The following is a 14,166-nucleotide window of genomic DNA, read 5'->3' as shown; positions in this document are numbered from 1 at the left end:
CCAAAGGTATGCTAAATTCCTCCTTACATTCCTTTAAAACCTTTGCAAACAGTTCATCAGTTCAGAGAGGACAGAACCACAGAGTATGTAAACAAACAGATGAATACATCTGCTTTTGGTTGGTACACATTCATTCCAATGTCTGTGAATTTTATACCATAATACAAACACCTTACATCATGTGCAAGTTGTCTCCATGTTGGTAAAGTAGAATAAATAAGGAGAAACATTCCCATTCTCATGTAACACACCATTTTTAGAAGGAATAATGCTTTGAGTGAAGGCATGCAAAAAGCATAATTTTCTACAGTTACATCCAGTAATACTATTGTGTACACATTTCTTTGGTGTTGAACTAGAGAAAACGTTATTCTTTCCAACACTCTGACAAGACTGGAGAAAACCTCATATTTATGTTAATTTATTCTACTGTGGGTTGTATTTATCATGCTTATATGCTACATAGCATGTTTACTATATAATATGGAAAAAATTTATCATAGATGGATTAATCAAAATGTCTATATTAACGTAATACAGTGGAACCTCAGCTTATGAACGCCCCACCATACGAACTTTTCAGGATACGAACCGTTGTTCGGTTGACTTTTTGCTTCTGGATACGAATGAAATTTCAGGATACGTCCTTCCCCCTAAATTAATAATAATAATAATTATTATAATTATAATATGTGTGTACTACTACTATTACTAATCTTTCTTTCTTCTTTCAACACACCAGCCGTATCCCACCGAGGCGGGGTGGCCCAAAAGGAAAAACGAAAGTTTCTCCTTTTACATTTAGTAATATATACAGGAGAAGAGGTTACTAGCCCCTTGCTCCCGGCATTTTAGTTGCCTCCTACAACACGCATGGCTTACGGAGGAAGAATTCTGTTCCACTTCCCCATGGAGGTAAGAGAAAATAAAGAACAAGAATTAGTAAGAAAATATTAGAAAACCCAGAGGGGTGTGTATATATATGCTTGTACATGTATGTGTAGTGTGACCTAAATGCAAGTAGAAGTAGCAAGACATACCTGAAATCTTGCATGTTTATGAGACAGACAAAAGACACCAGCAATCCTACCATCATGTAAAACAATTACAGGCTTTCGTTGTACACTCACTTGGCAGGACGGTAGTACCTCCCTGGGCGGTTGCTGTTTACCAACCTACTACCTATAACTATTACTACTAATAATATTAATAATAATATACAGTAGGGCCCCACTTACACGGCGGGTTAGGTTCCAGGCTATCGCCGGAGAGCAGAAAGCCATTTTTTTCCATTTATAAATGTATATAAATGCCAAACAAGTTTACACTAAATTATATTAAGCAAGTAATAGAACTAGGCATTAAAAACACAATAAAAAGTAAAATACATACACAGTACATTCATTACTTACCCTAAAGTATTTGTAATCTTAATGTAGGGTGAGAGGTGAGTAGTACTTATTCGTAGGAAGTCAGGTGTAGGTAGCCCTGGCTCCCTGTCTCATACTTAATATACGATATTTAAAACAGCCCAGAGAGTTAAAATACACATACAGTACACTCATTATTTACCTTAAAATATGTGTAGTCCTAATGTAGGAAGAGAGGCGAGTAGTATTTATTTGTAGAAAGTCAGTGTAGGTAGCCGGTAGGTGTAGCCCGCCTGGGCTACACCTACTGGCCACCTACACTGTCACCCAGAGCTATATTATTAGCATCGACATACCTTGTTCACTGAATTTAATCATTTTTAACAACTACCTTTAGATGCCATCATAAACGAAGGGAGAAATAATGAATAATTCATGCCGAAAATTGTAAACAAAAGCGGAATGGGGAAGTGACTGGGCCAAACACAGATTCATACACGTTTTCTCTGGTGCCTGACCAGAGAAAACATAATGTTGTCCCTCCACCCGGCTACCACACAGGTCCACAAGTATTATTATCAGAGCACATATAAAATATGCAATAAATGCCAGACAACAAGTTTACACTAACATATACGTATTAAGTTAGCAATAGAAATAGGCATTAAAAACACAATAAAAAGTAAGATACACACAGAGTACACTTATTACTTACCTTAACCCTTAAACGGTCCAAACGTATATATACGTTCGCCTGCGCAGTGCCCCAAATATTTTGAGAAAAAAAAAAAATAGTTTTTTATAGGAAAAAAGAGCAAGTGGTACCCAGGCATCCCCAATTTTTTTTCACATGACGAACACTGAGTGTGCACACCCATTCTCTCATGTCTAGGTGACTCAGGCCTATCGTGGGAATGTTGAAAGAATGACAAATGAAACGTATATATACGTTTGGGGCCCTACGTGAGAATGCATATATACGTCTGGACCGTTTAAGGGTTAAAATATTAGTATTAATGTGTGAGAGGTGAATAACAGGGTGTTTATTGAATAAAATCAGATGGAACACCATCATCCTCTGATTCTTCAACTTTTATTCGTTTTGGAGACTTGTGTGAAGCTCTGGAAGGAGTGTGTGTTGCTGTTGATGTTGAAGACTGTTCAAAGCTAGCTGTTGATGTTGAAGGCTGTTGAATGCTATCTGTTGATGTTGAAGGCTGTTCAAGACTAGATGTTGATGCTGAAGGTTGTTCAAGACTAGCTGTTGATGTTGAAGGTTGTTCAAGGCTAATTGATGATGTTGAAGGTTTGCATGATACTTTCGTAAAGTAGGAAAGCATTGAACTTTGCTTCAGGGATTTTTTTTCCTTTCCCTTAAAATTTCTTTATACCATGTAACATCATGGGAAAGGGATGCATTCACTTTTGAACTTCTTTCAAAATTTGGATAAATTTTCTCAAAAATTGTCATTGCTATTTTTATATAGTTAATAGCTTCTTCCAAATCCTGGGTTTTCATTTTTTTAATGGCAATAGGACTATCATAAGGATGGATCTCCTTTCATGAAACTTCTTTCTTTGCTCTCCAATCAGATCTTCATCTGTTAGAGGCTCATCATGAGAAAGAAGAAATTCTTTCACATCCTCAGGCTCCACTTCCAATTCTAAGTCCCTTGTCATATCCACAACATTTACAGTCACTTCATCTACTGGATTCTCAAAGCCTTCAAAATCATCCATAAGTTCAGGATAAGGTTATCACGTTTTCTTATAACTTTAGTGTTCACTGGTGTAGCACTTTTAATTTCCTGCAACACTTTCTCCTTATTGTTCACAACTGTACTAACCGTTTGACGAGCCAAATCAAGCTTACATGCTATCTCGGTCATAGACATACCATGTTCACTCAGTTTAATAATTTCTGACTTGGCACTTGAAGCAAGAGGCTTACGACTCTCCTTTTTATCACACCTAAGCTTAGACACCACCGTCAATGAGAGCCAACTAGTTAATGAAAAAGTAAACGAGAGAAGAGAACGAGATACAGAGTTCAGACAATGTAAAAACACAAACTGAACAGGTAGTGGGCGATCACTTGGTCAGGTGAAATAAATGCGTATTAATATGTGTATATTTTTAGTTCATTCACATAAGTTTGTAAGAGTTTGTAAAACTTTTACCTCACAATATTTTTTTTATTATAATAATAATTACCTCACAATACAAATACTCTTATATTGTGTACAAGTTGTACAAGTTAGTACAAAATAAACAAACAGTTACACTCCCATTCTCATGCAACACACCATTTTTAGAGTGAATGATATGTATTATTATTGTCATAATAAAAAAGAAGCGCTAAACCCACAAGGGTCATGAATTGCTACATACAGAGTGAAGGCATACAAAAGGAATATTTTTCTACAGCTATCCCCCAGTGTTTGACTAGAGAAAACGTAATTCTTCCGACACTACTTACACAGCCGATTTGTAAACAAATCCCACATTTACATCAATTTTTATTCTGTCAGCGTATGTATCATGTTTATATGCTATGTAACGTGTTTCTTATATAATTTTGAAGAAAATATCATAGACAGATTACTGAAAACCTCTATATTAATGTAAAATAAGACATTTAATGTGCCCAAGAGTGATTATTATTACGTAGTACAGTGGACCCCCGCATTACAATATTAATCTGTTCCTGAGGGTACATCGTAAGCCAAAATTATCGTAAGGCGAATTAATTTTCCCCGTAAGAAATAATGGAAATCAAATTAATCCGTTCCTGACACCCCAAAGTATGAAAAAAAAAAAATTTACCATATGAAATATTAATTTTAACCCTTTGAGGGTCGACAGGCCCTCTCAGAAACTCGTTCTCAGGGTTGGCCAAATTTAAAAAAAAAAAAAAAAAAAAAAATTCTTATGAAAAGATAGAGAATCTTTTCCCGGTCATAATGACACCAGAATTATGAGATTTGATGGAAAACTTACGGAATTATGCTCTCGCGAAGTTAGCGGTCTCGGCGATGTTTACGCATTGGCGATTTTGCCCACTTTGAGCCCCATTTTCGGCCAATTCCACTGTACTAGCCGACAAAAAACGTGAATATTTCGCTAGAACTACATATTTTCTATTGAATAAGTGCAAGAAACCACCCATTTACCATTTTCAACTATCCAATACAGTGGTCAGAATTTAGCAATTTTGCCAATTTCACACAAATTTCAAAAAATGCCAATTTCCGAATAGGATCCAGAACAAACAAAAAATACATTCCTGGCACTAAAATAACATTTCCTCTTTTCATTAGTCACGTCTCAAGGCCCCTCTTACATTCTTTTGCTTTCCGCTTTGAATTTTTATTCTCACAAAAAATATAAGATTTACTGTTATGCAGACTACTGCATTAGTGTAAAAAATGGTATAAATCATATTGGCGCACTTGCAAAAGAATATTAGACTCACCAGTTGACGTGTATTGGACGCTTAGCATGATTTGTTTACTTTTGAACTTTGGTAAAAATCGAACATTTCTGCTACTTTGAGCTCAATTTCAAGGTACTTTTCATTGTAAAACCAGTCAAAATCATCTCAATTTCTGTGATATGCCTTCCATTCTATAAAATGAGACCAAGAAAACTAGAGTACAACAATAAATACCATACAAAAATACAGTGCAAAGTGGCTATTTTATTCCAAAAAAACGGTCAAAGTTTTTTTTTTTCTCATTATGCACTGCGTGCTGCAGGATTTTTTTTATACCATGCACACTGACCACACAGACCCATTCTTTCATATGGAGGCCTACCAGCCTTTTCCCGCGAGATTTGACGGCGCTAGAATTTATGCGTACTAGTACGTCAAAAACCCCTGCGCGTAAGACGTACTAGTACGTCCGAAACCCTCAAAGGATTAATAACCCAAACTGAAGAAGACATGCACAATTACTACTCTACTAAGAATAGAATACATGACACTTAACTTTATTGAAGATCTGGTGATGATTGATGGGATGGGAGGAGAGGAGAGTGTGAAAGTTGCTATTAAACCATACCCCCGGCCGGGATTGAACCCGAGGTCATAGAGTCTCAAAACTCCAGCCCGTCGCGTTAGCCACTAGACCAGCTAGCCACAATAAGATTCAGCCAACTAGGTATATTTCTACACCATAGGAAGGTTAGCACGGCCATGCTAGCTGGAGATTCGTCTGTAAAAACTTGCATTTGTGATCACAGTGGTGCCTGTGCTAACCTTCCTATGGTGTAGAAATATACCTAGTTGGATGAATCTTATTGTGGCTAGCTGGTCTAGTGGCTAACGCGACGGGCTGGAGTTTTGAGACTCTATGACCGCGGGTTCAATCCCGGCCGGGGGTATGGTTTGTTTGCAATCGTGTCATTACGATTTCTTGAGTCAAGTTAAAGTTGCTATTGTTTAGAAGGGGAATCCCCTTCCATTACGTCTTGAGGCAGGGGCCCGAGACTGTTCAACTGCCTCCCAGCATACATAAGGGGGATTACCAACAGACCCCTGGCAGTCTTCAAGCTGGCACTGGACAAGCACCTAAAGTCGGTTCCTGACCAGCCGGGCTGTGGCTCGTACGTTGGTTTGCGTGCAGCCAGCAGCAACAGCCTGGTTGATCAGGCTCTGATCCACCAGGAGGCCTGGTCACAGACCGGGCCGCGGGGGCGTTGACCCCCGGAACTCTCTCCAGGTAAACTACGAATTTGAACGTCGATCTGTTTGGACCGTTTAAGGGTTAAGGCCAGGTAAGTGTCATTTATTCTTCATTACACAATATACATATGTATACACGTAGTGTGCATCTATCCTTCTGTTTGTGCGTAGGAAAATGAATATTTCATGTGGTAAAAATTTATTTTTTATAGTTTTGGGTGTCTTGAACGGATTAATTTGATTTCCATTATTTCTTATGGGGAAAATTAATTCAACTAACGATAATTTCGTCTAACGATGAGCTCTCTGGATCGGATTAATATCGTTGGTCGAGGGTCCACCGTATATCCAAAATATGGCTTATATTGCTCTCATAGGCAATAAAGGTTACTTGAAAAAATGAAATGTTAAAAAATAAAAGAAAAACATAGGAAAAAATAAATAAACTATTACCACGTGACCGGCAGTTGGCGATGTTGCCATAAGCGGCTCACTTTATCAACTTCATGCCTCCGTATCTCGGTAAGTATTGATCGCAAAATTTTGGGGGGGGGCCTAAAATGCTCACAAAAATATGCTCTATCATTTCATAAGAAAAAATTATTTATTTTTTTTAAATTTTCGACCCTGAGAACAAGTTTGAGAGAGGGCCTGTCGACCCTGAAAGGGTTAATGACCTTGATGAAGAAATTACAAGTGACATGAGCAAATTTGCTGATGATACGAAGATAGGCCATATGATTCATTCTGAGGAGGATTCCAACGAACTCCAGGAGGATTTGGACAAATGGTCTGAAAAATAGTAGACAAAGTTCAATGTGGATAAGTGTAAGGTACTAGTCCTTGGGAATGAAAATAACCCTTGAAGCTATAAACTAGGTGAAGTAGAATTTGATCATACAGAATGTGAAAAAGACTTGGGAGTCATGGTGAGCAGAAATCTAAAGCCAAGACAGCAGTGCCTAAGTGTGAAGAATAAGGCTAACAGATTACTAGGATTTATTTCAAGAAGTATAAGTAACAGAAGTTCAAAAGTTATTTTACAGCTCTGTACATCACTAGTGAGGCCTCATTTAGATTATGCCACTTAGTTTTGGTCTCCTTACTACAGGATGGATACAGACTCATTACAGAATACACAAAGAAGAATGACTAAAATGATTTACTGTGTAAGGAATCTCCCATATGAAGACAGACTTAGAGCCTTGAATCTCCACTCTCTGGTGAGACGTAGAATGAGGGGAGATATCATTTAAGTGTATAAGTAGATGATGGGTATAAACAAAGGTGATATTAATAAAGTACCGAGGGTGTCGAACCAGGTAAGAACCAGAAATAATAGATTAAAGTTGGATAAATTTAGATTTAGATTTAGAGAATGGATCAAAGTAGAATGACATGGAGAGTGTATAAATCAGTAGGGGAAGGAAGGCGGGGTAGGGGTCGTCCTCGAAAAGGTTGGAAGGAAGGGGTAAGGGAGGTTTTGTGGGTGAGGGGCTTGGACTTCAAGCAGGCATGCATGAGCGTGTTCGATAGGAGTGAATGGAGATGAATGGTATTTGGGACCTGACGATCTGTTGGAGTGTGAGCAGGGTAATATTTAGTGAAGGGATTCAGGGAAACCGGTTATTTTTATATAGCCGGACTTGAGTCCTGGAAATGGGAAGTACAATGCCTGCACTCTAAAGGAGGGGTTTGGGATATTTGCAGTTTGGAGGGATATGTTGTGTATCTTTATACGTATATGCTTCTAAACTGTTGTATTCTGGGCACCTCTGCAAAAACAGTGATTGTGTGTGAGTGAGGTGAAAGTGTTGAATGATGATGAAAGTATTTTCTTTTTGGAGATTTTCTTTCTTTTTGGGTCACCCTGCCTCGGTGGGAGACGGCCGATTGTTGAAAAAAAAAAAAATGAGTGGGAGGGGCTGGGTTTGATTGGCGTCATTGGGTACGGGTGGATATTCTTGGGTAGCTTTGGGTAGGGGTCGTTTTGACTAGGACCTGCCTTGTATGGATCAGTAGACCTTCTGCAGTGTTCCTCCATTCTTATGTTCTTATGTCAACCGAGTAAGGAATGGAAAGTGTGCATACAGTGAACTGGAAGTGTGGGAAGTTGTTTACATCAAGTGATATTAGGCCTATCCCATAAACACAATGGTCACATTGTAGGCTAATTGCCTGGAGGAGGGAGATAATCCAGCATCAACGAATATTTTTCCTTAAATTTATGGCCTGCTATATGGTCGTCTTCCTGTCCTACTTGAAACTGTCATAAAATTTACTTTATATTTTGATGAAATTGTGTTGCTTGATTGTACATCACTCAAGAGAGTACTGTTATAACAGGTGTACAGATACACAGATTCTAAATAATAGAAAAATACTTACCAATCATGAGCATGGTTGGGTACAGCAGCTTCAGTTGGAGGTAGTGGTGAGACTAATCTGGACACTTGCGTCCACACACCTTGATACAAATCCTGAAGTATGATTTTCTTTTACTAACATCTTTATTATAATATATCTTAACATGAAAACTATCATACATTCAAGAAACATGCTGCATAAAGTCTAGAAAAATTATATAACAATCTGGCAACAAGGAATACTTAATTATAAGAATCCACAAGAAATTATTCTAAAAAATTTACAAAATATTGATTTATTTCTCTCAATAGTTTTCTCTATTATTCTATAATAATGATGATGATGATAATTTAAGAATGTGTTACACATCTTAAATTATCATCATCATCATTGGTATTATAATTATTGTTACTGTCATCCCTCAGTTAAAAATTTTCGTTTAGTGGAATTTTAGTCTGGGGGGAAAAAAAAACAACAACTAGGATATTCCTCTTCTTCAAAACCAGTTTAGTCTTTTTTACCAACCAAATCTGCTGGATCCAAACTTTCCACCTCAATTAGTGACCTTTTCCTGAACAAAGAACTGGAGATATTATCACAAGGGTGCTTCATTATTTTTTCACAATATCTTGTTAAATATCATTCTAATCTAACTTCTGATGACTTCCATAAAAAAAAGCTAACCAAAAGAAAAGAGGGTGGGTTTGGGGAATTGAACAAGACTATTTTGAACAAAATCTTATGGCCCATTTCCATTTCTAGAGTCAGGTGCCAAGTCACAAGAAAACGGAGACTGTGATTCCTTTAATAATCAGGCAAATGAAACCAACAAACGAACACGTATGACACATGGTTATGTTGCTTTTACTTGGAGTGGAGGTGGTGGTGCTGTGGCACTGGCTCTGGTTAGTGGTGACAATGGTGGGGTAGTGGTTATTGTTAAATATAGGAGAAGTGTTTAAAGGGTCATCACAACACTTTCCCCAACAACAGCCAGCCTAGGAACTGTCATAACCCTTCAACCCAACAGTAACAAAAATAAATGTGATAATTTTTCAGTGTTTTGTGTTAAGCATTCATAAAACTGAGGTATAACACCACTATGCCTCTAAGCAATGGACCTATCTCTAGTGCACATATTATTTTAATTTCATAAAAAATGGGAACTCCATGGGGGAAATGGAAAAGAATTCTTCTCCTGTAAGCCATGTGTGTCATAAGAGGAGACTAAAATGCCAGGAGCAAGGGGCTAGTAACCCCTTCTCCTGTATAAATTACTGAATTTAAAAAAAAAAAACTTTCGTTTTTCTTTTTAGGTCACCCTGCCTTGGTGGGACGCAGCCGGTTCATTGAAGGAAAAAAAAAGTGAAATAAATACGGATTATTATTGTACCAGTGACCAACTTATTTTATAACACTGGATCTTATTGAAAAATTAGATTCACTTATTTGTAATTTTGGCTTAACAAATTAATCATATGGTCTCTACCTCAGGCCAGGACATGGGGTGGGGGGTCTGACCAATTACAGTGGAACCTTGGTTTTCGTGATTAATTCATTCCACAAAGTCTGATGAAAACCGAACTGTATGAAAACTGAAGCAATCTTTCCTATAAGAAATAATGTAAATCCAATAAATCCATTCCACACACCAAAAAATATTACTAAAAATACATTTTATAGAGAATAACTATAGTTTTACATACAGAAAAAATGAGAAATAAATACATATAAATGACTTATGAAATTGATAAATGAACATTTAACATCACTTTCACCTTTATTGAAGACTCTTGTTGGCGTATGGAAGACAGCGAGGAAGGGAGAGGAAGGAGAGGTTATTGTTTGGAAGTGGAATCCCCTTCCATAAGGACTTCAGGTATCAAGGCCCTATCTGGGGTTACTTCCCTTTTTTGTCGTTTACTGGTACTAGGACCAGCTTGAGTGTCACTGTACCCCTGTTGCACAAAAAATCTGTCCAGAGGGGTCTGTTTCTGGCGTCTCTTTAAGATTTGCCTAAAATGGGACAAGGTACTGTCATTGAACGTGTTGTAGATATAGCTTGCAGCAGCTTTGTTAGGGCGATCTTTCTCCACAAAACTTTGCAACTCACTCCACTTTGCACACATGACCTTAATCACTGAAGAAGGCACATTCTCCCCTCTCTCTTCCTCCTCCTCTGAAGCAATTTCCTCAGCTGCGATCTGTTGCTGTTCCAGTTGAAGGCGTTGCAGCTCTTCAGTGGTTAGCTCTTCCCTGTGGTTGTCCACCAACTCTTCCACATTCTGGCCACTTACGTCCAACCCCATGGACTTCCCCAAAGACACAATAGATTCCGCAACAGGCGTAGAGTCTGGCATTCGGAACTTTCTTTGGCCCTATGGTGGCTTATTTAGTAGTCGCACTCAATAAACAAGCACAAAAAACAATGGATTATTATGAAATGTTTCAGCTGAACGCGCAGGGTGATGCTCACTAAACGATAAACAAAGGCAGACTGAGTCACTCGGCACTTGAGTGGCCGAGTGACACGGGTAGGCAGGCGGACACGTTCGGTACAGACCACTGTCAACTCTATGAAAACCTAGGTGATGTACAAAAACTGGGACAAAATTTTGACAGAAAAAGTCGTAGAAAACCGAATCCTATGAAAACTGGGGCATACGAAAACCGAGGTTGCACTGACTTAATATCATCATCATCATTATTATTATATTATTTTGGGAGAAACAGTAAACCTGTAGAGATTACAATTTTTTTTTTCCATCAAATCAACCATCTCTCACCGAGGCAGGGTGACCCAAAAAGAAAATACCTTCATCATCATTCAACACTTTCACCTCACTCATACATAATCACTGTCTTTGCAGAGGCACCCAGATACAACAGTTTAGAAGCATATACAAAGATATATAACATATCCCTCCAAACTGCCAATATCCTCTTCTATAGTGCAGGCACTGTACTTCCCCTTTCCAGTACTTAAGTCCGGCTATATAAAAATAACCGGTTTCCCTGAATCCCTTCACTAAATATTACCCTGCGCACACTCCAACAGTTTGTCAGGTCCCAAAAACCATTTGTCTCCATTTACTTCTAAAACGTTCACACATGCTTGCTGGAAGTCCAAGCCCATCGCCCACAAAACCTCCTTTACCCCCCTTCCTCCAACCTTTTCGAGGACGACCCCTACCCTGCCTTCCTTCCCTTACAGATTTATATGCTCTCCATGTCATTCTACTTTGATCCATTCTCTCTAAATGACCAAACCACCTCAACAACCCCTCTTCAGCCCTCTGATTAATACTTTTAGTAACCCCACACATTCTCCTAATTTCCACACTTCGAATTCTCTGCAAAATATTTACACCACACATTGCCCTTAGACAGGACATCTCCACTGCCTCCAACCACCTCCTCGCTGCAGCCTTTACAACCCAAGCTTCACACCCATACAAGAGTGTTGGTACCACTGTACTTTCATACATTCCCTTCTTTGCCTCCATAGATAACGTTCTTCGTCTCCACATATACCTCGACGCATCACTCACCTTTTTTTCCTTCATCAATTCTATGGTTAACCTCATCCTTCATAAACCTATCCACTGACACGTCAACTCCCAAATATCTGAAAACATTCACTTCTTCCATTCTCATGCTCTCCAATGTGATATTCAATTTTTCTTTATCTAAATCATTTGAGACCCTCATCACTTTACTCTTATCTATGTTCACTTTCAACTTTCTACCTTTACAAACCCTTCCAAACTCGTCCACTAACCTTTGCAACTTTTCTTTAGAATCTCCCATAAGCACAGTATCATCAGCAAAAAGTAACTGTCAACTCCCATCTTGTATTTGAGTCCCCATAATTTAATCTCACCCCTCTCCCGAACACCCTAGCATTTACTTCTTTTACAACCCCATCTATAAATATATTAAACAACCGTGGTGACATTACACATCCCTAAGACCTACTTTTACTGGGAAGTAATCTCCCTCCCTTCTACACACCCTAACCTGAGCCTCACTATCCTCATAAAAACTCTTTACAGCATTTAGTAACTTACTACCTATTGAATATGCTTGCAACATCTGCCACATTCCTCCCATATCCACTCTATCATATGCCTTCCTTACCTTTATCTAAATACTGTTCACATATATGCTTCAATTATAAATACTTGATCTACACATCCCCTACCCACTCTAAAGCCTCCTTGCTCATCCACAACCCTACTCTCTGTCTTACCTCTAATTCTTTCAATAATAACCCTACCGTACACTTTTCCTAGGGAATAGAAGGCAATTAGGTTCAACACAGGAGAGGGAAGGACAAGGCCAATTCCTTTGATCAAGAGCCAGCCAGCATCATATATCCTCCCTTGAGGAGTTATGTAAATAAATCCTTTATTGTAATTAAATTAAAAGATTATTAAATTATTTTTTACCATACTGGCCATCTCCCATATACAGTGCCCCTGTCATAGAGCCCATCAGTATCAATAATTAAAACTTTCCTCAAATATAAGGAGAGAAAGGTAAAATGTGTTTGGACCTCTATGGAGGAGGATGATAAATAAGAAGCAGTTAAAGAAATGAATTAAAACATGTGCAACACTTGGTTATCTTTACTGACAAAGTGTTTCTCCTAAACAACAGGCACATTCAGTCAAACACTGAAGACAGCAGTAGCAGTTTTCAGGTGATCAGTCCATCAGCACTGATAGGAAGGGGTCAGTCCTTTAGGGATTAACTGCCACCTGCCAAGGTTGATGGACTGATCACCTCAAAAGCATTTCTTCTTAGATTTCCAGTGTTATGTTTGCCTGTATTCAACTGAACTAGGTGACACATTTTGACCAAAATACCGAAGTATTGCACATGCATCTTATTCGCCAGCATGTTGATAATGTATACCATGGATTGCATATATTATGGTAATTCTTTTATATTAATGGTATAAAATACATAGATTCAGATCCTATGACATATAAAGTATAATAAAGACAAATTAAGATCCTTTTATATTACAATTATCATTAATAATTGACAAGAGATGGCAAGTTGCTACTTACCTGATGTGTAGCTGAGGTACTGCATGGAACAACAAGAGGCAACCCAAATAAACTGGGTCTGGTCTTTTGTGATGATAAGAAATACACTTCTTGCCTCATCTGATGAACAAAATTAAAATTTAAGTCATTTGTACAACACTTGATACAATTTTTAAATAATTTATTTTCAATGTTTATTGCAGTGTATCTGTAAATTGTTGTAGGTAGTAGGTTGGTAGACAGCAACCGTCCAGGGAGGTACTACCGTCTTGCCAAGTGAGTGTAAAACGAAAGCCTGTAATTGTTTTACATGATGGTAGGATTGCTGGTGTCCTTTTTTCTGTCTCATGAACATGCAAGATTTCAGGTATGTCTTGCTACTTCTACTTACACTTAGGTCACACTACACATACATGTTCAAGCACATATATACACACCCTTCTGGGTTTTCTTCTATTTTCTTTCTAGTTCTTATTCTTGTTTATTTCCTTATATCTCCATGGGGAAGTGGAACAGAATTCTTCTTCCGTAAGCAATGTGTGTTGTAAGAGGCGACTAAAATGCCGGGAGCAAGGGGCTAGTAACCTCTTCTCCTGTATATATTACTAAATGTAAAAGGAGAAAATTTCGTTTTTCCTTTTGGGCCACCCCGCCTCGGTGGGATACGGCCGGTGTGTTGAAAGAA

At 38.2% G+C, this 14,166-nt stretch overlaps 1 protein-coding gene across 4 annotated transcripts in view; it reads right to left on the bottom strand.

Annotated features, from left to right (window-relative positions):
- Window positions 1–14,166, bottom strand: part of Usp32 (Ubiquitin specific protease 32) — a 290,375-nt gene that overhangs the window by 53,999 nt on the left and 222,210 nt on the right. For all 4 annotated transcript variants that reach the window (XM_070086560.1, XM_070086561.1, XM_070086563.1 and 1 more), the window contains 2 exons: window positions 13,503–13,601; window positions 8,446–8,537 (listed from right to left, as the gene is read on the bottom strand). In XM_070086560.1, the coding sequence (XP_069942661.1) occupies window positions 8,446–8,537; window positions 13,503–13,601 (191 nt within the window). The remainder of the gene's footprint in view (window positions 1–8,445; window positions 8,538–13,502; window positions 13,602–14,166) is intronic.

The sequence above is a fragment of the Cherax quadricarinatus genome, chromosome 19 (genome assembly GCF_038502225.1).
Source record: "Cherax quadricarinatus isolate ZL_2023a chromosome 19, ASM3850222v1, whole genome shotgun sequence".
Classification (NCBI taxonomy): Eukaryota; Metazoa; Arthropoda; class Malacostraca; order Decapoda; family Parastacidae; genus Cherax; species Cherax quadricarinatus.
The sequence above is the reverse complement of the archived record's forward strand: the minus strand, read 5'-3'. Positions and strand labels throughout refer to the sequence as shown.